Raw genomic sequence first — 20,216 nt, 5'->3', positions numbered from 1 at the left:
TTAGTCAGAAGATCTTTCCATTACTTAGTCATTCTATCACTCTGGTGACTCCCTATTACAACCAAGATTAAATATCCTGTGTTTGGCCTTCAAAGCCCTCCATAACCTGGCCTCCCTCCCACCTTTCAAGTCTTCTTCTTTCTTCTTTCTTCTTCTTTTGTGGGGCAATGAGGGTTAAGTGACTTGCCCAGGGTCACACAGCTAGTAAATGTCAAGTGTCTGAGGTTGGATTTGAACTCAGGTCCTCCTGAATCTAGGGCCAGTGCTTTTATCCACTATGCCACGTAGCTGCCTCCTTAAGTCTTCTTATACCTTAAATCCCATTATGTACTCTGAGACCCAGTGACACGGGTCTCCTTGTTGTTCCTTGTTGTCTGGGCACATGACACTCTATCTTCTGGGCAGTTTTTGCTGGCTGTCCTCCATGCCTGGAATGCTCTCCCTTCAATTCTTGACTTCCCTGGCTGCTAGAATCCCACCTTCTGCAAAAGGTCTTTCCTAAGCCCCTTAAGGCAAGCCCCTTTCCTCTGTTGATTGTCACCAATTCATCCTGTATTTATCTGTTTGCTTAGAGTTGTTGGCATGTTGTCTCCCCCACTAGGCTGAGAGCCCCACAAGACCAGGGCCTATCTCTTGCCTTTCTAGCTCCAGCACTTAGCAGAGTGCCTGGTGTTTAATAAAAGCTGGCTGACTGGCTATAGAAGTTTGATGCAGGAGGTCTGGCTAACTCTTGCATGCTCTTCTGACAAATCCCACTCTGAGGCCATCTTTCTCACCTTTGCATTTATTACAGGTTGGGTGACATCTCTCACAGGTATGTGTCCTGTTTGCTATGTAGTAGTGTTCCGGGCAGGTGCGGCGACATTCCCCTTTAGAGCGGAGCAGGAAGAAATACTTGTGACAAGACAGGCAGTCTGTGGATTGAGGGCCCCAACACTCTCTGCAGTCCTCACTGCATTTTTTACATAATCCACTGGAATTGTCTGCATAATATCTGAAATTAAGGAGAAAACAATGACTTTCAAAGAAACTCCATGGCTAAAAGGAACATTTATTTCTTTGCCAGATATGCTTGTTTTGTTCATAATTTTGTTAATCTGCTTTTGTCTTTAATTAGTAACCTTATAAAGCATTTATATTATGAAAGGACCGACAGAGAAAATGGGGGGGGGCACAGAATTGACGAGATTGGCACTATCACAAATTAATCAGTTCTATTTTCATTAAATTTTTGTTGTTGTCTTCCCCACTGGTAGGGAGTAGTCTAATTTTCACCTAAAAGACTGGATTTTTCCATTTCCTGTTTAAGAAGTTTTCCCCCTTGAGAAGTTTTTGGTAGCTGGTCCTTTCAGTTTCTTTCTTTCTTTCTTTTTTAAAAAATTCCCCTAACAGAGGTTAACCAGACCAACAGATTCTCCATTTCAGACTCTGGCCTCGAGCCACATTAAAAGTGGAAAGGGAAATGGAGAAAACTGTGAATGGGCCTCTGAGTTATTTTTCTAATTGTTACACAATCAAATCCTCTTAAAATGGGTGGGGACATTACAGAGGATGAGGACTTCAACGTTAACAGATGGGTTCCTATGAAAGAGCAAGAAAAACATATTTTTAAGACTAAAACAACAATTTCAAATTTAGTCTAATGCCAACCCACCATCTGAACTTGGAAACAATTGTAACTTTTGGTGGGGTGTCAAGGTTGTTTTTCTAGGTAACATGAGAGGAGGGAGATTATTAGCTAGAAGGAGCCTCAAGAGATCATCTGATTTATCTTTCAGTCTTGAAAACAGAGCCATAACTAATAATGTTGGCATGTAGGTCACAAAACCCACTCTTGGACAAGCAACACACAAAAAGATCCCCACCTAGATTAATCAGCACAAAAAAGGCAAATATCCCTCAGATCAACTTTTAATTATGTAAAATCAATATAAGTCCATTGAGTTAATTCAGCTGAGTGGGAGGGGAAATGTTATCTAGGAGCTTCTAGGTTGTGAAGCAGGGTCCATGTTATATTTTTACCATCCTGAATTTCAGTACCCTCAGACAAAGTCCTAGTTGCTCTTTCTTAGTTCTGCTTCTATCTGGCAGGAATATGTACTTAATCTTGGAAAAAGGAGGGTTCATGATAGATTTAAAATATAACAAAAATATCAGCTCAGAGCAATTTTCAGTTTAGCATTCCCTTCTTAATAATCAAGATTAAAGGGAGTCTTTTTACAATCCAAGTCTGTGTCAAGGTTCTAAATTTATTGCCTAGGTGTATTGCACAAGCTGCCCCACCCAGACTACACTAATGCCACTTAGGCCATAATGTTATGCTCCCAGAGGACTTGGACAAAGGGAAATTTTCATTTTTGTCATTCTGCATAGATAGTTGAAAGCTCCCTCAAGTTAATCAATCAAGAGAAGTCAATTATCAAATCTATAATATGTTTGGAAAGTACAGTGATTAAAAAGAATGGCCAAAGGCATGGTAAGAATAATAAAAGAAAGGCCTATGCAAGGATTATAACTGCCCCCCCCCCATCCTCAAATGACTCGCTATTTATTTTGTATATAATTTTGTATAATATATTTGTATAATATAATTTTATAATAATATTTTGTATGAGAGGCAGTATGGAAAGTGGACCTGTGTTCAAATCCTGCCTTTGGTTGTATGAGCCTGGGCAAGTCACTAAACCTCCTTACTTTAAGCCACTTTAAGAGATTAAGTTACAGCAAAGATGCTAACCAGTATTGGTAAAGGGAACTTCCTTATTGAGAGTCCCCTATAGCAATGAAGTCATGGGTCTAGTCCCTATCTCTCTATTTCATATACAATTATTATGTACATGTTGCCCACTCCTTCTTTATGTTCCACCCTCCTACCCCCACTAAACACTATTATCAGCACCCACTTCCCTCAAAAGTAAGGACTCTTTTACCTCTGTCTTTGTAACACCCTCACTTAGCACAATGTGACACATAATAATTATAGCTGGCACTTATATAGTGATTTAAGATTTGGAAAGTAATTTACAAATATGATCTTATTTAGTCCTTACAACAACAACATAGGTGCTATGATTACACTTTCCCCCTTCTTCCTCCATTTGCAGTTGAGAAAACTGAGGCAAACAGTGGTTAAGTGACTTGTCCAGGGTCTCACAGCTTGGGTTCAACCTCCAGTTTTCCTGGCTCCAGGCCCCTTGCTCTATCACTTAGCCAAGAAGGACAGGTGTTTAATAAATACTTGTTGATTTTTTTCACTGATTAAGGGACTTAATCTCTTTGACCAGTAAAACCTTCTTTTAAATTTGTCTCCAACTCATTTCAACATGTGTAATGATTGGAATGATGCCACCTGCTGGAGACTTACTGTAGAAAAGCTCCGCCATGAAAGGAAGGTCTTTGAGGGCAAGACCATGTGTCTTTTCTTTGGCGTCAGGAAGTGACATTTGCTGGTGGGAGGAGGAAGGGGGAGCCAGGCGCTCTGTCTTGCGCTTTTTCCTGAGGACGCTGGTGGAGAAGGGAGCTAGAAATGTGCTCTCCCTTTAATATATAGGAATCTAGGCCTTTCTCTCTTTACCAAATTCTTATTCTCCTTAATAAATGCTTAAAAGTCTAACTTTTGCTAAAGCTTATAATTTATTGGCAACCACTCATTAGATATTTTAGATAGTTTAGCTAGAATTTTAGCCCTTAACATATGATACAATTCCATGAACATTTATTTAACTCTTCCTTTGTGTAAGATGAGAGTCAGTTGTGGCATAATAGAAAGCTGGCCTTAAAGCTAGGAAAAAATGAGTGCAAATCCTTCCTCTGATTCTGTGTGACCTTGGGTAAGTCACTTAGTCTGTTAATACTCTAGGTAACTAAGACTACAAGTTGCAGAGAAGATGCCAACCTGCATTGGCAGTGGAAGTTTCTTCATCCAGGACTTCCTTATAGCAATGAAATTTCAGATACTTTTCCTATCTTGATATTACATGGAAAGCACTATGCTATGTGCTGAGTTGGGGCAGCTAGGTCACACAGTACTAGTCTTGGAGTCAGGAAGATTCATCTTTATGAGTTCAAATTTGGTCTCAGATACTTATTAGCTGTGTGACCCTGGGCAAGTCACTTATACCTTTTTGCCTCAGTTTCCTCATCTGTAAAATGAACTGGAGTAGGAAATGGCAAACCACTCTACCAGTATCTTTGCCAAGAAAACCTCAACTGGGGTCAGGGACATGACTGAAAATGACTAAACAACATGTACTGAATAGGGAAAGATGAGAACAAGGTAACCCCTGTCCTCTAGGAGCATCAAATATAATTGTGAGCTGGTTAGTGGATATGACATTACATAGATAAGTATGATACAAGGTAAGATGTGATAAGGTGGGTGATCTAAAGTATTCAAATAAAAAATGAGAGGGCAGAGGACAGCTAGGTGGCACAGTGGATAGAGCACCGGCCCTGGAGTCAGGAGTACCTGGGTTCAAATCTGGCCTCAGACACTTAACACTTACTAGCTGTGTGACCTTGGGCAAGTCACTTAACCCCAATTGCCTCAATAAAAAAAAAATGAGAGGGCAGGTGGGTGTGCCATTAAAGAAGGCTTTCTGGATGAGATGTCAACTGAGCTGGGCTGCAATGGATAGAAAAGATTTCAGTGGGTGTATAAGGAGAGGGAATGCATTCCAGGAATTGTTGTTCAGTGGCTCAGTCATGTCTGACTCTTCATGACCCCTTTTGAGGTTCATGGCAGAGACACCGGAGTAATTCACCATTTCCTTCTCCCATGGATTAAGGCAAATAGAGGCTAGGTGATTTGTACTGGGCCACACAACTAGTATGTGTCTGAGGCTGGATTTGAACTCAGGTCTTCCTGACTCCAGGCCCGGTGCTCTATCCAATGAGCCATCCAGCTGCCTCATTCTAGGAATAGGGGTTTTCTTTGTGATGACACATAGGTGGTAGAAGGCAGGATGAGATGGGGAAAACAATGAGTATTCCTGTTTGGCTGGAACACAGAATGTACTATGGGGAGTAGAATCAAGTAAAAAAAGTTTGGAGACCAATTACAGATGGCCTTGAATTCTAGGCTCAAGAGTTTGTAGCACATTCTTAGAATCAAATAAGCCAGAAAGGAAGTTTGGCAGCTAGGTGGTACCGTGCATAGAGCTCTGAAATCAAGAAGACTTGAATTCAAATTTGGTCTTAGAAACTTACTAGCTGTATGATCCTGGGGATATCACTTCATCTCTCCCTCAGTTTTCTCAGCTATAAAATGGGGATAATAACAGCACTTACCTTCCACCATTGTGGTTGAGATCAAATGATATAATATTTGTAAAGTTCTTAGCACAATACCTGCCACATAGAAGGTATTTAATAAATGCCTATTTCTTTTCTTCTGAACAGATGTGAATATCAGAGAGAAGCAACATGGCATACTGAATAAAGAAGTGGCCCCCAAATCACAAAGACTTGTGTTCAAGATTCATTTCTGATGCACCAACTATAAATCACTTAATCTCTCAATTAATGAAATTCTCCTATCTGGGAAATTCTCTTGACTATATGCAAGAAAACCAAATTACCAGTATCAAAAATGAAAGGGGTGAATTCACTACCAATGAAGTGGAAATGAAAGCAATAATTAGGAGCTGTTTTGCCCAACTGTATGCCAATAGACTTGATGATCTAAAGGAAATGGATGAATATTTACAAAAATAGAAATTGCCCAGATTAACAGAAGAGGAAATAAAAGACTATATGAAGAGATGATTACCCACACTGGTAGAGGGAGTTCCTTAAACTCATGAAATCCTAGGTCCAGCCCCTATGCCCTTGAATTCCAGGTTCACAAGTTTAAAAGGCATCAAATAAACCTGAAGACGAAGGCTGAAGCCAGACAGCCTTGAATGCCAAGCTTGGGTTTGTAAAGATAATCTTACCCTTCCTGACACTCTAGCAGACATTTGTTTTCCAGTCTGAACCAGCCTGTGTGGCAGGATTGACATTGGTTACTATGCTTCCCTTCACACGTCGCACAAGAGCTATGGCAGGGAGAACATAGCTGATTGTCTGTGTCGGTATAGTAGTCAGCAGGACACTGTTCTACACAAGTTGTATCTGAGAAGATGGAAAAAAGAATTAGCAACATTCACTGATATCTCTGAAGTGCCTGCTATATACACAACCCTCTGAGTCTCCTCTTCTCCAGAGGAGAACATAGGAGACATGTCCCCTATTGCCCACATGTTGCTTGCAATAACAATATTTTTATTCATGAAACAATTAGAGAACAAGTTTATAGTAAACAGGGAAGTTGTTTGGGACAGATAGTCAACAAAGAAGGAATTCAGAGATGAAAGAGATCAACACAGGGGATAATGGGCAGGGAAGGCTCTCTGTAAAGCAAATTGAACTTGTGGTGGTCCTTGAAGGAAAACATCTATTATTATTATTATTATTATTTTGTGTGTGTGTGTGTGTGTGTGTGTGTGTGTATGTGAGGCAATTGGGGTTAAGTGACTTGCCCAGGGTCACACAGCTAGTAAAAGTGTCAAGTGTCTGAGGCCAGATTTGAACTCAGATCCTCCTGACTCCAGAGCTGGTGCTCTATCCACTGGGCCACCTAGCTGCCCCTAACATCATCTATTATTACATGAAATAATTTGATATGGAGCTAGGATTTGAAAGGAAAGATGAGAAAATTTCTAAGATGGGAAGATTTCATGAGGAAAAGTTCTGAAGGTAAAAAAGAATATGTAAATGGAGATACTTGGTGGTATTTTCCAAGGTGTAGTGGATAGATCCCTGGACTTGGAGTTGGGAAGACGTGGATTCAAAGTCATCTAATGACTGTGGGTGAATCACTTGACCTCTCTGAGTTTCCTCATCTATAAAATGAGGAGGTTGTACTGGATGACCTCTATGGTCTCTTCTAGCTTTAAATCTATGCTTTTTGGGGGCTGCTGGGTGGCTCAGTGGATAAAGCACTGGCCCTGGATTCAGGAGGACCTGAGTTCAAATCCAGCCCCAGACACTTGACACTTATTAGCTGTGTGACCCTGGGCAAATCACTTAACCCTCATTGCCCCGCCAAAACTAACTAACTAACTAACTAACTAAAAATATGCTTTTTTTTTTCTCCCTTGGTCAAAGATCCTGACATGGAAAAGTGTCTTCCAAACACCCCCTCCCCCATCTATTAGAAGCAAATTTCCCAAAAGGCCATGGGAAAAAATAAAGAATTTGAGCAGAACTTTTCAACCCTTGACAGATTCTGCTGCACTATCTCCTTTGTCCACATGGAGTCAGGAATATTTCTATTATGTCTTTGCACATATGATGGAATGTGGAGTGGAAGTATGTATAAAGGTTCTCTTCTCTTTTTGGTTTTTAGAAGTTTAATCATATAATTCCAGACACCAGATTTCTCTACAAGATTTATCCATAATCTGGAAATAAGACTCTTTCGAGGAATCATAAATGTGATATAGAGTTCAAATATTAATTTGAAGCAGGGACAATATTGGTCTCTATGGTACTGTATAGTGCCCAGTTTATACACTACCAGGTGAAACTGCTACTTCTGGTACCTTCTAAATCTAATTCTCTGTGTTCAGGATGGAAATAGAATAAACCCAAAGTTATCCTTCCTGAATGCAGATGATGGTCTATTTTTTCAGCCAAGACATTCAGTGAGTTGTGATTAGGACAGAGTAAGCACCTAATAAGTGCTATTGATTAAGATAGTGGCAAATAATCACTGAGACAAAGGAATACCCTCAATATCTGCTAGACTCTATTTTCCTTCTCTTTTCTCTGTCTTCTTTCTTCCCTCTCTTCCTCCCTCCCTTCCTTCCTTTCTTTCATCCTTTCTCCTTCCTTCCTTCCTTCCTTCCTTCCTTCCTTCCTTCCTTCCTTCCTTCCTTCCTTCCTTCCTTCCTTCCTTCCTTCCTTCCTTCCTTCCTCCCTCCTTCATTCATTCCTTCTTTTCCTCCTTCCTTCCCTCCATTTTCCTTCTCTTTTTTCTGTCCTTCTTTCTTCCCTCTCTCCTCTTCCTCTCTCCCTCCCTCTTTCCCTTTCTTCCTCCCTCTTTTCCTTCCTTCCTTCCTCCTTCATTCATTCCTTCTTTTCCTCCTTCCTTCCCTCCATTTTCCTTCTCTTTTTTCTGTCCTTCTTTCTTCCCTCTCTCCTCTTCCTCTCTCCCTCCCTCTCTCCCTTTCTTCCTCCCTTCCTCCCTCTTTTCCTTCCTTCCTTCCTTCCTTCCTTCCTTCCTTCCTTCCTTCCTTCCTTCCTTCCTTCCTTCCTTCCTTCCTTCCTCCCTTCCTGCCTTCCCTCCTGTATTCCTTTCTTTCCTCCTCTCTTTCCCCCTTGCCTATGCTTTAGGCCTGTCCATGACACCCCAGACACTGCTAAAGTTACAGCAGTATCACTCAGGACTAACTAAATCTGATTTAGTTTCTGACTCAGACCGTGGCACCCACTTGACCTGTTTCAGGGAAGAGATAGATACTCACTGAGAAGAAGACCTTCATTGGGACAGCTGAGACACTCATCTTCAGCAGGTCCTGTGCAGCGAAAGCATTTCATGTGACAAGGTTTACAGACCTGAGTCTCCTCATCCTTGTACTCAGAAGGGCTGCAATCCTTGGAGCTTACACAGGACCCCAGCCACGTCATCTCCATGCCTTCTTTACAGGAAGTACATGCCCAAGAGGAACAAGTCTTACAGGTCTCAGGGCAACCTGCAGCAGGATAGAAGATAAACCTTGGACTTCATTGCTTATGGAAATGCCTAAAGAAATTCTCATCTGGTATGACAGGAAGATCATTGGCTTTTTTTTGGGGGGGGGGCAGGGCAATGAGGGTTAAGTGACTTGCCCAGGGTCACACAGCTAGTAAGTGTCCAGTGTCTGTGGCTGGATTTGAGCTCAGGTCCTCTTGACTCCAGGGCTGGTGTGCTATCCACTGTACCACCTAGCTGCCCCAGATCATTGACTTTTGAGTCAGAGGCCCTGGGTTTAAATTCTGCCTCTTACAACTTTTTCCTTAGGCAACTCATTTAACTTCTCTTGTCCTCAATTTACCTATCTTTAAAATGGGGAGTTGGACTAGATGATCTCAAAGATCTCATTCATCTCTAAATCAACCATCTTTCCATACATTCTATTACCACATTCCCTAAAGAGAAGCTGAAACCCATTCCCAAGAGGATGAGACCTACCTAGGGTGGAAAATTTCTGGTTTAAGTTCTAAGGCTCTGGAGTGGAGTGTAAGACCCCTGGGAAAAAAGGGGGAAATAACTTTGTTGTTACTTTCCTTGTTATCGCCTATGGGCTCTTGTGAATGTGGTAATAGAAGCTAGGTGACCCAAAACTCATCACTGAGTTGCAAGCTAACCCTCATCACTGAGTTGCAAGCTAACCCTTGCAAATGACAGAGGTAGGATGCAAACCTAGGTGTCACTTCACTTCTTCTTCTTTTTTTGGGGGGGGGGAGGCAATTGGGGTTAAGTGACTTGCCCAGAGTCACACAGCTAGTAAGTGTCAAGTGTCTGAGGCCACATTTGAACTCAGGTCCTCCTGACTCCAGGGCTGGTGCTCTATCCACTGCACCACCTAGCTGCCCCGACTTCACTTCTAAGGTCAAATTCTTACCACTCTTGAGGGCAGAGATTATTTTTGCCTTTCTTTGTATCCCAAATGCTTCACACTGTTATTGTTTGTTATTCAGTCTTTTCAGTTATATCTGACTCTTTGTGACCTCATTTGGGGGTTTTCTTGGCAAAGATACTGGAGTAGTTTGCCATTTCCTTCTGTGGCTCATTTTATAGATGGAACAGAGATAAACAGAGTTAAATGACTTGCCCTGGGTCACACAGCTAGTAAATGTCTGAGGCTGGATTTGAATTAAGGTCCTCTGGACTCCAGGGCCAGTGCTCTTTCCTTTGTGCCACCTTGATGACCCTATTTGAAGTTAGAATTATGTAAAATATGGTCAGTGGTTCTAGCCCAATGGAAATATGTAGTGCAAATTCAAAGAATACAATCTCTTTGGAAGATGCATTATTCGCACTAGTCAGCACCTGACTGTATCTATCATCATTTACAGAAAATTTATAGATGGTAACATCCAGATTCACATTTACCAACCTAAATTTAATTGCAGCTGATAAGGGATGAGGGTAGCTGGGAAAGGAGTGGGATAAGCATTAGAGTTTGAGTCAGAAGACCTGGATTCAAATCTTAATTCTGCTATTTCCCATGTGACCTTGAGCAAATCACTCCATTTCCCTGAGTCTTAGTTATATCATCTTTAAAGGATTGGATTAGCTGATCTCCAAGGTACCTTCTACTTCTAAATGGAATAAGCATTTATTAAGTGCCTACTATGTTCTAAGCAATTTCCTCTGCAAAATGAGAGAGGCTTGGAGAGATGATTTCTTCGGTTCTTTCCAATTCAAAATCTATGATTCTTAAGAATTGTAGGGGTAGCTAGGTGGTGGGGTGGAGGTGGGGGGCAGGTAGGTGGTGCAGTGGATAGAGCACTGGCCCTGGAATCAGGAGTACCTGAGTTCAAATTCGGCCTTGGGCACTTGACACTTACTAGCTGTGTGACCCTGGGCAAGTCACAACCCCCATTGCCCTGCAAAAAAGAATAACAAAAAAGAATTGTAAAATCAGAGCTCTAGAGCTGGAAAGGACCCCAGTAGTCAACTGGTCCAATTCCTTCATTTTGCAGATGAGAAAACTGTGGCCCACAGAGATTAAACAATTTACCTGAAGTCACGTTGATTGTAAATAATGGCGTCTGACTTTGAATAGACATCTTTTGACTCCAAGTTCAGTGTTCTTTGTGCTGTTTTCTCAAAACAGGGCAAGAAAGTAGGAAAGAATCTATTTCTTCTGCTGTCAGCAAAATCAGGATGTTGGGGACCTTGTCTATCACCTGGCATAACTTCCATATGTTGGTAAGGCTTTGGAGGGGCCCTTTGGTGGAGTCCCACCTCAAACTGCCGTAGCATCCTTCTATCAGGCAACATTAAAGTTGTTGTGTGCAGTAGAGCCCACTCATACAAATGAAAAGGGTCAGGGGGCAAAGCCAGAGGTGTCTTCCTAACCTTTTAGGGTCCATGAAGCTCTGCTTTGTTGCTACAGAGCCTGAAGAAATTTGCCGTAGGGAGAGTAGATTGATTGACATGATTTTAGGGGTAATAAGAGGATTCCCACCTACACTTAGCCTCCCCCCCAAAAAAAAATTCCCTTCTGCTTTGCAGGATATATGAGGTTCCTATACTAGGGAACAAAACTTTTTATTCCATGATTAGAGATCAGGTTTAAAATGCAGCAGCCCAGGAAGAGGTCAGAACTAGAATCAAATTCACTCTGATGTGTAAATGACTGATAAAACCAGAGGATTATAAATCTAGACTTGGGAGTCATCTAATCCAACCCCCTTCATTTTCCAGGTGCGAAAACTGAAGCTCAGGGACATTGTTTCTTGCCCAGTGGCAGATTTGAATTCAGGTTTTGTGGCTCTAAATTCAGTGTCGTTTCCACTGTGGGGAAAGGAATAAGCATTTTCATAGTGTCTGCTATGTGCCAGGCACTGTGCCATTCTCTCATTTGATCTTTACAACAACCCTGGGATGTAGGTGCTGTAATTGCCTCCATTTTGTAGTTGAGGAAACTGAGGCAAACAGAGGTTAAGTGACTTGCCCAGCTACTGAGTGTGTGAGGCTGAATTTGAACTCAGGTCTTCCTAACCCCAGGCCCAGCACTCTGTCCACTGTCCCACCTAGCTGTACAGGGAATAAAAAGCAGGCAAAGACTAGGCACCTGCAGGGAGTAGATTTAGGAAGCATCATGGGAAAAAGTCTTAAAAAGGGAGACTGCGGGCACTGAAAACAAACTTGATCAATTCCAAATCTAAGATGTTCAAGAATTTTCGAATTCTTCCCACTAAGCTCATTCTGCCCCATCTATAATTTAGAATCTTAAGATAGCTAAAAAAGCTGTTTTCCCCTCTCCTCTCCTCTCCTCTCCCTCAACATATTGTCAAATCACAATGCATCATAGTCTTCTATAGTCTTTACCTTTACATTTTTTGGTAGCCTTTTCATAGTAAGTCCCATCTGGGCATGTATCCAGACACCATCCATTATAGTGGACCGAGGAATCAGGGCAAACCTTACAGTCATCATCATCAGGGCCATTGCACTCCAGACAGCTCTCACTGCAAGGGGCACACTTGTCGAAATCTTCGTAGAAGCCAGGAGGGCAGTCCCGGAGGCACATTTCATCATGCAAGAGGAAAGGACGCTGGCATTCTAAATCAGAATAGACAACAACAGGTTACCCCACCTTACAAAATAGGGAATACATGCAAATATTTCTTTTTCTTTTCTTTTCTTTTCTTTTCTTTTCTTTTCTTTTCTTTTCTTTTTTTTTTCTTTCTTTCTTTCTTTCTTTCTTTCTTTCTTTCTTTCTTTCTTTCTTTCTTTCTTTCTTTCTTTCTTTCTTTCTTTCTTTCTTTCTTTCTTTCTTTCTTTCTTTCTCTCTCTCTCCCTCTCTCTTTCTTTATTTTTGGTTGTTTTTGGTTTGTTGTTGTTGTTTTGTTTTGTTTTGTGGGGTTTTGGCTTTTTTTTGGTGGGGCAATGAGGGTTAAGTGACTTGCCCAGAGTCACACAGCTAGTAAGTGTCAAGGGTCTGAGGCCGGATTTAAACTCGGGTCTTCCTGAATCCAGGTCTGGTGCTTTATCCCCTGTATCACCTAGCTGACCCGCAATGCAGATATTTCAATGTGGTGGCCATTTGCCATTTTCACAGCTGGAATTTGGTTGGTTTATCTTTGAATATGTCTGCGTAGGTCTGTGATAATTTGTGCTACTCTTCCATCTCCAAAGTGTAACCAGATGAAATCTTTAGTGGTTATATTTAGGGAGGAGGGCAGATCTGTGCAGTCTATGTTGAATTGGCTTTGGAATGGAATACAAATGACCCCTGCTCTTGAGGATGCATGACCTTGAACCTGTCAGCCACCACCATCTTTGAGTTACTATTGAGTTGAAGTAGGCATCAATGACAAAAAAATAAATCAAAGAAACTCAATGACATTGAGTCTTGGGCATGAATGTATCCTCTCATTTCTTTAAGTACCTCAAGCTTCAGCTATTGGTAAGTGTTGTATATAAGTTGTTATATTTCATTTTGTTGAATTAATTTGTTTTAAACATACATATGTGTAGAACTGGGGGCTGGGGTGGGCATATTCAGAGATGCCCCACCTGCTTGTGGCCAATCAGATAGATTAGAGCACAGACCTTGGACATTTTGGGAGTGACCAGTTCCCTAGCTGCTTCCTGCATAGTGGTCAGTTAGGGAAGAAACAACATATCCATAGAATTTTTTTCTTTTTGGCAGGGCAATGAGGGTAAAGTGACTTGCCCAGGGTCACACAGCTAGTATGTATCAAGGCCAGGGCTGGTGCTCTATCCACTGTGCCACCTAGCTGCCCCCTCCATAGAAAATTAAATATGAAATATACACTAAGTGGCCTTGGGCAAGTCACCTAACCTCTTGGTACTTCAGGCAATTCTTAAGACTATAGCTTGAAGAGCAGTAATAAGAATAAACCCTATAGGGGGGTCCTATGTGAGCAAAGTCCTTCTAACAATGCAGATTGGCAACTCTTCTTATAGTTTAAAGTAGTTGACTGAAATACTGAGAAGTTAAGTTTCCCATGCTCAGGGTCACATGGCCAATATGTATCAGAGGCAAGACTTGAAATCAGCTCATACTGCCTCTGAGGCCCATTACTTATCCATAATACCACAGTGCTTCTCATACATACATACATACATACATACATACATACATATATACATACACACATATATACATATACAGAAATACAGTAAATCAACCCACAAAATAAAACATTATATACATATATAAAAACATTTAATCCCAGTATCATATAAATAATATATTTTCTTTTTCTGAGTTGATTTATATATTATATATGTATATATAAAACTATAGTAATAAAAATTATATAATTATGTCAGCATATACAGAAAAAAAAAACTTTTGAAAAGTTGCAACAATTATCTTTGTTTAAAAAAAAAAACCTAGAGGGGCAGCTAGGTGGTGCAGTGGATAGAGCACCAGCCCTGGATTCAAGAGGACCTGAGTTCAAATTCGGCCTCAGACATTTAACACTTACTAGCTGTGTGACCCTGGGCAAGTCACTTAACCCCAATTGCCTCACCAAAACAAACAAACAAACAAAAACAAACCTAGAAAGTGGGAATAAATGGACTTAAAAAATATATGATCAATGTTATCTGTCTAAAACCCACAGCCAGTATTATATGCAATAGGAGTAAATTAGAGGCCTCTTCAGAAAAATCAGTGGTAAGTCAAAGATAACCATTATCAGGGTCACACAATCCATATGAATCTAGGTCATCCTGACTCTGAAGTAAGCTGTCCATTTACCATGCCACTTGAACATATATGTCAACACACACACATATATGTGTGCCTGCATGTATAAGCATATATAAATGAAATCACTTCACAAAACTAAATATTACTATGTGAACATCATATTTATATGAGTATATGTGTGTATGTGGACATACATACAGGTGTGGTAAAAAATGGAAGTTTTAGCTGAATCATTTGAGAGTTGAGTGCATGCTACTGAAGCGGTTTTTGAAGGACCGCCCTTTTGGGGAGGAGACCACGACAAACAGCGCTGCGCCTGCTGCTGCCCGGGAGAGTGTGGCCAAGCATGCTGTACTTCTGGGATGCCAACTTAAAACTGAGAGTGGGAACGGAAGTTCTCTTTCGGTCTCCCACACTCTGGCTTCTCAGTTTAGTGGTGATGGCACGTTCTGGTGATCGGCTCTGGTTCTCGGCCTGGCAGGCAGTTTTGCGATTCAGTGAGTTTTATAAAAGAATATAGAATATAGATCGAGATCAAGGACTATTCATTTGTATTTCTACTTTCCTATTTCCCTAATCGGTATCACCTGTTTGTTGTCTAAACAATAAAAGCTAATCCCTCACTGACTAAAGCTCAGAGGCTTCTTTTTCTTACTGGTCTGGGAGATATATAAGGGAAAAGTTCAAAGGAGAGTTTAATGCTATTATATCCAATTTTAAATTTCACACAGGTCTCTCTCCATCTATATAACTATGTCTATGTCCCTGTCCATGTCCATGTCTATATTTTTGTATATATATGTATGTATCTATGTATTTATGTATTTATCTATGTATCTATCTATCTAAATGGGGAGAGAGAGACACACACAGAAAGAGAGAGAGAGGGAGCAAGAGCAAGAGAGAGACTAGTATTTCAAGGGATGGTGATTTCCTCCCTCCCACTACAACTTAATATTAGATAGTTTTTTACTATTGCCATAAGAAAAAGCTTCATAACCCTACAATCAAGTTGGTGATGAACCTCTTATAACTAATTTATTCATCTGTCCTCGGACAACAGACATTGAGAAATCAATGTCACCCCCACTGTATGAGTCATTGGAGGAGTTTAAAGTTTATACATACATGTATACCTATATACATAAATACATAATATATAATTATATATACAAACATGAGTCTAAACCATTCATACTGTGCATTAGATAGGTGGGTACGGTCTGGAGAGCGCCAGGCTGGAGTCAAGAAGACCTGAGTTCAATTCCACCCTCAAACCCTTACTAGCTGTGCGACCCTAGGTAAGTCATTTAACCCTGTTTGTCCCAGTTTTCTCATCTGTAAAGTGAGCTAGAGAAGGAAATGGCAAACCACTCTAGCATTTTTGCCAAGAAAACCCCAAATGGGGTCATGAAGAGTCAGACATGACCAAAACAACTGGAAAAGAACAAAATTCTTGTTATGAGTTTGTTTTGACCTATCTTGCTTCCCTTCTGCTGTATACATTCTATATCCCAGGCAAATTGGCCCACTTGCTGTTCCCCATACACATTCCATCTCTCATTGTGTTTGCCAGGTCTTCCTCATGCCTAGAATGCACTGTTTCCTTGCCCTTGCCTCACAGAATGCCTAACTTCCTTCAAAGCTAAGTTCACGTGTTAACCACGTACATGAAGACTGTAACGATCTCACCCACTCCTGCTAACACTTAATATATATTTCATGTTCAACTTTCCAGAGACATGTTCTTTTCCCCTAATAGAGAATAGGCTTCATGAGGGCAAGACTACACTTTTTTCCCTTTGTATTACCAGCCCCTACCATGGTGTCTGGCACATAGCAGCCACTTGTTTGCTTGTTTGTTTCAGGGCAATGAGGGTTAAGTGACTTCCCCAGAGTCACACAGCTAGTTAAGTGTCAAGTGTCTGAGGCCAGATTTGAACTCAGGTCCTCCTGAATCCAAGGCCAGTGCTTTATCCACTGTGCCACCTAGCTGCCCCCAGCAGCCACTTTTAATACATACTTCTTGAATTGAACTGTATACCTTGGGAATCGTGAATAATAAAATGTTTACTCAATAGATGGGGACCTTCTAGATAGGATCAACATCCATCATTCTAGACACACAAAGGTCTGTATTCTGTAGCAGGGAGGGAACAACCTTTTTTAGGAATCTAAACCCCTCATAATCCAGTTGTTATTCTGTTTGTCTAATGTAAAAACAATTCTTTTTTTTTTTCAGTGAGGCAATTGGGGTTAAGTGACTTGCCCAGGGTCACACAGCTAGTAAGTGTTAAGTGTCTGAGGCCAGATTTGAACTCAGGTACTCCTGAATCCAGGGCCAGTGCTCTATCTACTGCACCACCTAGATGCCCCAAAACAATTCATATTTTGCTTTGGATTGAGAACCAGGCTGACAAAACAAGGGATTCCTTGGCCCTATACTCCATAGTTTTCTTCAGCTGATTGATATACATTAAAATAGCCAAGTCTTTTCATTCATCATTGGAAAACTGACATCCACAACTCTTTCTGGATACATAAATCTGTTGTTCCCTTGCCCCACTGTGTAGGAGAGGGGCACAGGGTCAGCTTCTTCTAATTTTCCAGCATACCTTCACATGTTTTCTCATGTATGCACTTTTGACACATCTCTGGACAACGCTTGCACATTCCATCCACTGCAATGTGCCTGTCAGGGCAGGATTCCTGGCACATGCCCTGGGCCAAGACCAGGTCCCTTTCACATGAGCGGCAGCTGGTAGCATTTCCTTCACATGTTTTACAAACTGAGTCACAAGCCTTGCAAGTGTCAGTTTCTGCATAAAATCCCCTACAAAGGAAAGAAAAGAATCTGATGAGTTTGGAGATTTTGGTGATTCTTTGTCCCATCTGGGACTAGAAATATTTCAATACTTCAAAAAAAATCCATATTTTTTCTAGAATATGGGCTCTTACTGCACTGATACAAATGGAAACCCTTCCACAATTTGGTAGAGAGCATTAGTAGCAATTTTTGCATCTGGGGGAAATGGCATTACATGTGCCTATGAATGCTATTGATGAAGTGGAGCTAATAAGGAAAAAGCTTGCCTTGGAGTGAAGCCATAAGTATGTTACCTAACTTTCAACACCCCTCCCCCTTTTTATGGTTTAGACCTGTAATTTTATTGGTGTAGGAAAATCCCTTTAGCAGTGCAGACTTGTAACTCTTCAGTGACTTGTACAAACTTTTCTGGGGGCACTCAGAGGTTAAGTGACTTGTCCAACATCACACATTACATAAATGTCAGAGACAGGATTTGAAACTATCTCTTCCTGACTCTTAGGCCTGCTCTTTATCCATTATGACATGCTGAAAGTTTTCTATTTTCACTACTTATCATTGCTAATTAGATGCTAAGCTATACTTCTGAATGTTGTGAGGGGTCTCTAAAGTCTTTAAAGGGGTCTTCCTGGTATGGAACTTTCTCTGCCCTAGTTACTGCTCTGCTTAAGTAGACTGTTTTTGCAACCAGAACACTCCATCACCCCCATGATAATTCATCTGGCAATGACCCTCTCCAAGCGATCAGCCTTTCGCTGTGGCCACACTTGAAATCTTTTTAGCTTGGAAGAATATGCCAGAACTCACATGAAGTTAGCAGAACCTTTCAGAACTGAGGTTACCTTTCCTATATGATGACACAATAGAGTAGGACTATAGTAGAGGCATGGTAAATATAACTAGCACTGAAAATGGGAAAAACGTTCTGAAAATAAAAATTACAGTAAATATTTGATAGAATATAAAAATTCCTTGAAAGAAGAGAACTATTTCCTTTTCTATGTTATCTTTTACATGTTTAGTGTCTACCACAGTGCCAGGCACATCCTAGGCACTTAATAAATGCTTGTTGATTGATTCAATATTTAAAACATAATGAAGTGAAAAGGACTGATAAAGAGAGTAGAACAAAGACCACATTTCACTATAACCAGTTGTGGTTTCTTGGAAGATAAGTGGTGTTTATTTGTATCTAGAGTATGTACTTCCTCTTCCAACTCCCTTTTCCTTCTTTGGTATCACCTTCATTTAGTGTAATTAAAAATTTTATCAAAATAAGTGGGAATCTTTCTCTGAGTCCTACTCATGAATTTCTTTTAAAAAATCAGTCTAATACTTAATTTTTCTACAATTATAGAATCATAGATTCAGAACAAGAAGGGCATTTAGAGCGCATCTGACCTAACTCCTTCATTTTACATATGAGAAGTTATGTGGCATCACTCTTCACTCTGTATTTGCTGCTCGGCCTAGTTTCAGTTCTTTGGAACAAACTACTGTTATCACTTGCACATCACAGATATATAGTGGGTTGGCATGAGAAAGTAAATAAGAATTTGGGGGGAGTTTTGTGGAAGCTGCAGATTACACACAAAGGCCAGCAAACCACACAGAAAAAGTTTAAAAACTTAGAAATGCATAAAATATATGCACAGTATTGTATAATATCAACATATTTTATCTTTCAACACCATAATAATTCAGGCTTCTCTGGTACAAAGGGAGTATGTGGCTTTTCCAGATCATCAAGGGGAGAAGGGAAGAGGCACAGTACCCCTAATCCCTCCTTCCCCCATCCCCACACCTTCTTTAGTAAGGTGGAAGGGATAACTGTACTGCTTCCAGTTTAAGTGTGTCACCTCTAATCTCACCAATGGGACAGACTCAAAGCTTAACTGACACCACATCCTTCATCCTTCTCTTCCCTCTCATTGGAGGGTTTAGCAAACTCCACCCAGTGAAAAGAGATTAGGGAGTAAAATGAGAACCAATTGCATATATAAACAGAAGTTGTAGACATTTCCTGAATGGAAATGTAACAACTATGGGGCAAATGGAGTTTTGTTCAAGGCACTAACAACTAGAGGACACACTATGGGAAGGCATCTATTGTGCTGAGTCAGTCTGCCGACTCCATTTAAAAAAAACACACAAATGTTTAAAAGTTTGAGAATAGGCAATGAGGAAACAAGACTATTACTCTTTTTTTGGCGGGGTGTGTGTGTGTGTGTGTGTGTGTGTGTGTGTGTGCAGGGCAGTGAGGGTTAAGTGACTTGCCCAAGGTCACACAGCTAGTAAGTGTCAAGTGTCTGAGGCCAGGTTTGAACTCAGGTCCTCCTGAATCCAAGGCTGGTGCTTTATCCACTGAGCCACCTAGCTGTCCCCAACACTATTACTCTTTGCAGATAATATGACATTATACTTAGAAAATCCTAGAGAATCAACAAACAACAACAACAACAAAAAAAACTACTTGAAATTTTTAACAACTTTAGCAAAGCTGCAGGATACAAAACAAACCCACATAAATCATCAGCAAAGACCAGTAACAACAGAGAGAAATTCCATTTAAGATAATTGTAGACAATATAAAATACTTAGGAGTCTACTTGCCAAGACAAATCCAGGAACTACATGATGAGAACTATAAAACATTTTTCACACAAATAAAGTCAGATCTAAACAATTGGAGAAATATTAATTGCTCATGGGTAGGCCAAGCCAATATAATAAAAATGACAGGCCTACCTAAATTAATCTATTTAGTGCAATACCAATCAAACTATCAAAAAAATCACTTTATAGATCTAGAAAAAATAATAACAATTCATATGAAAGAACAAAAGCTCAAGAATATCAAGGGAATCCGTGAAAAAAAATGCAAAAGAAGGTAGTCTAGCAATATCAGATCTCAAATTGTATTTTAAGGCAGTAATTATCAA

General features: G+C 40.5%; 1 protein-coding gene across 1 annotated transcript in view; it reads right to left on the bottom strand.

The window, feature by feature from the left end:
* Window positions 1–20,216, bottom strand: part of PCSK5 (proprotein convertase subtilisin/kexin type 5) — a 649,923-nt gene that overhangs the window by 17,745 nt on the left and 611,962 nt on the right. Inside the window, 5 exon segments of the mRNA XM_043976670.1 lie at window positions 777–994; window positions 5,937–6,114; window positions 8,511–8,738; window positions 12,089–12,322; window positions 17,063–17,280. Coding sequence (XP_043832605.1) covers window positions 777–994; window positions 5,937–6,114; window positions 8,511–8,738; window positions 12,089–12,322; window positions 17,063–17,280 — 1,076 coding nt within the window.

The sequence above is a fragment of the Dromiciops gliroides genome, chromosome 1 (assembly GCF_019393635.1).
Source record: "Dromiciops gliroides isolate mDroGli1 chromosome 1, mDroGli1.pri, whole genome shotgun sequence".
NCBI lineage: Eukaryota > Metazoa > Chordata > Mammalia > Microbiotheria > Microbiotheriidae > Dromiciops > Dromiciops gliroides.
Note: the sequence above shows the minus strand (reverse complement) of the source record. Positions and strands in the feature narration are given on the sequence as shown.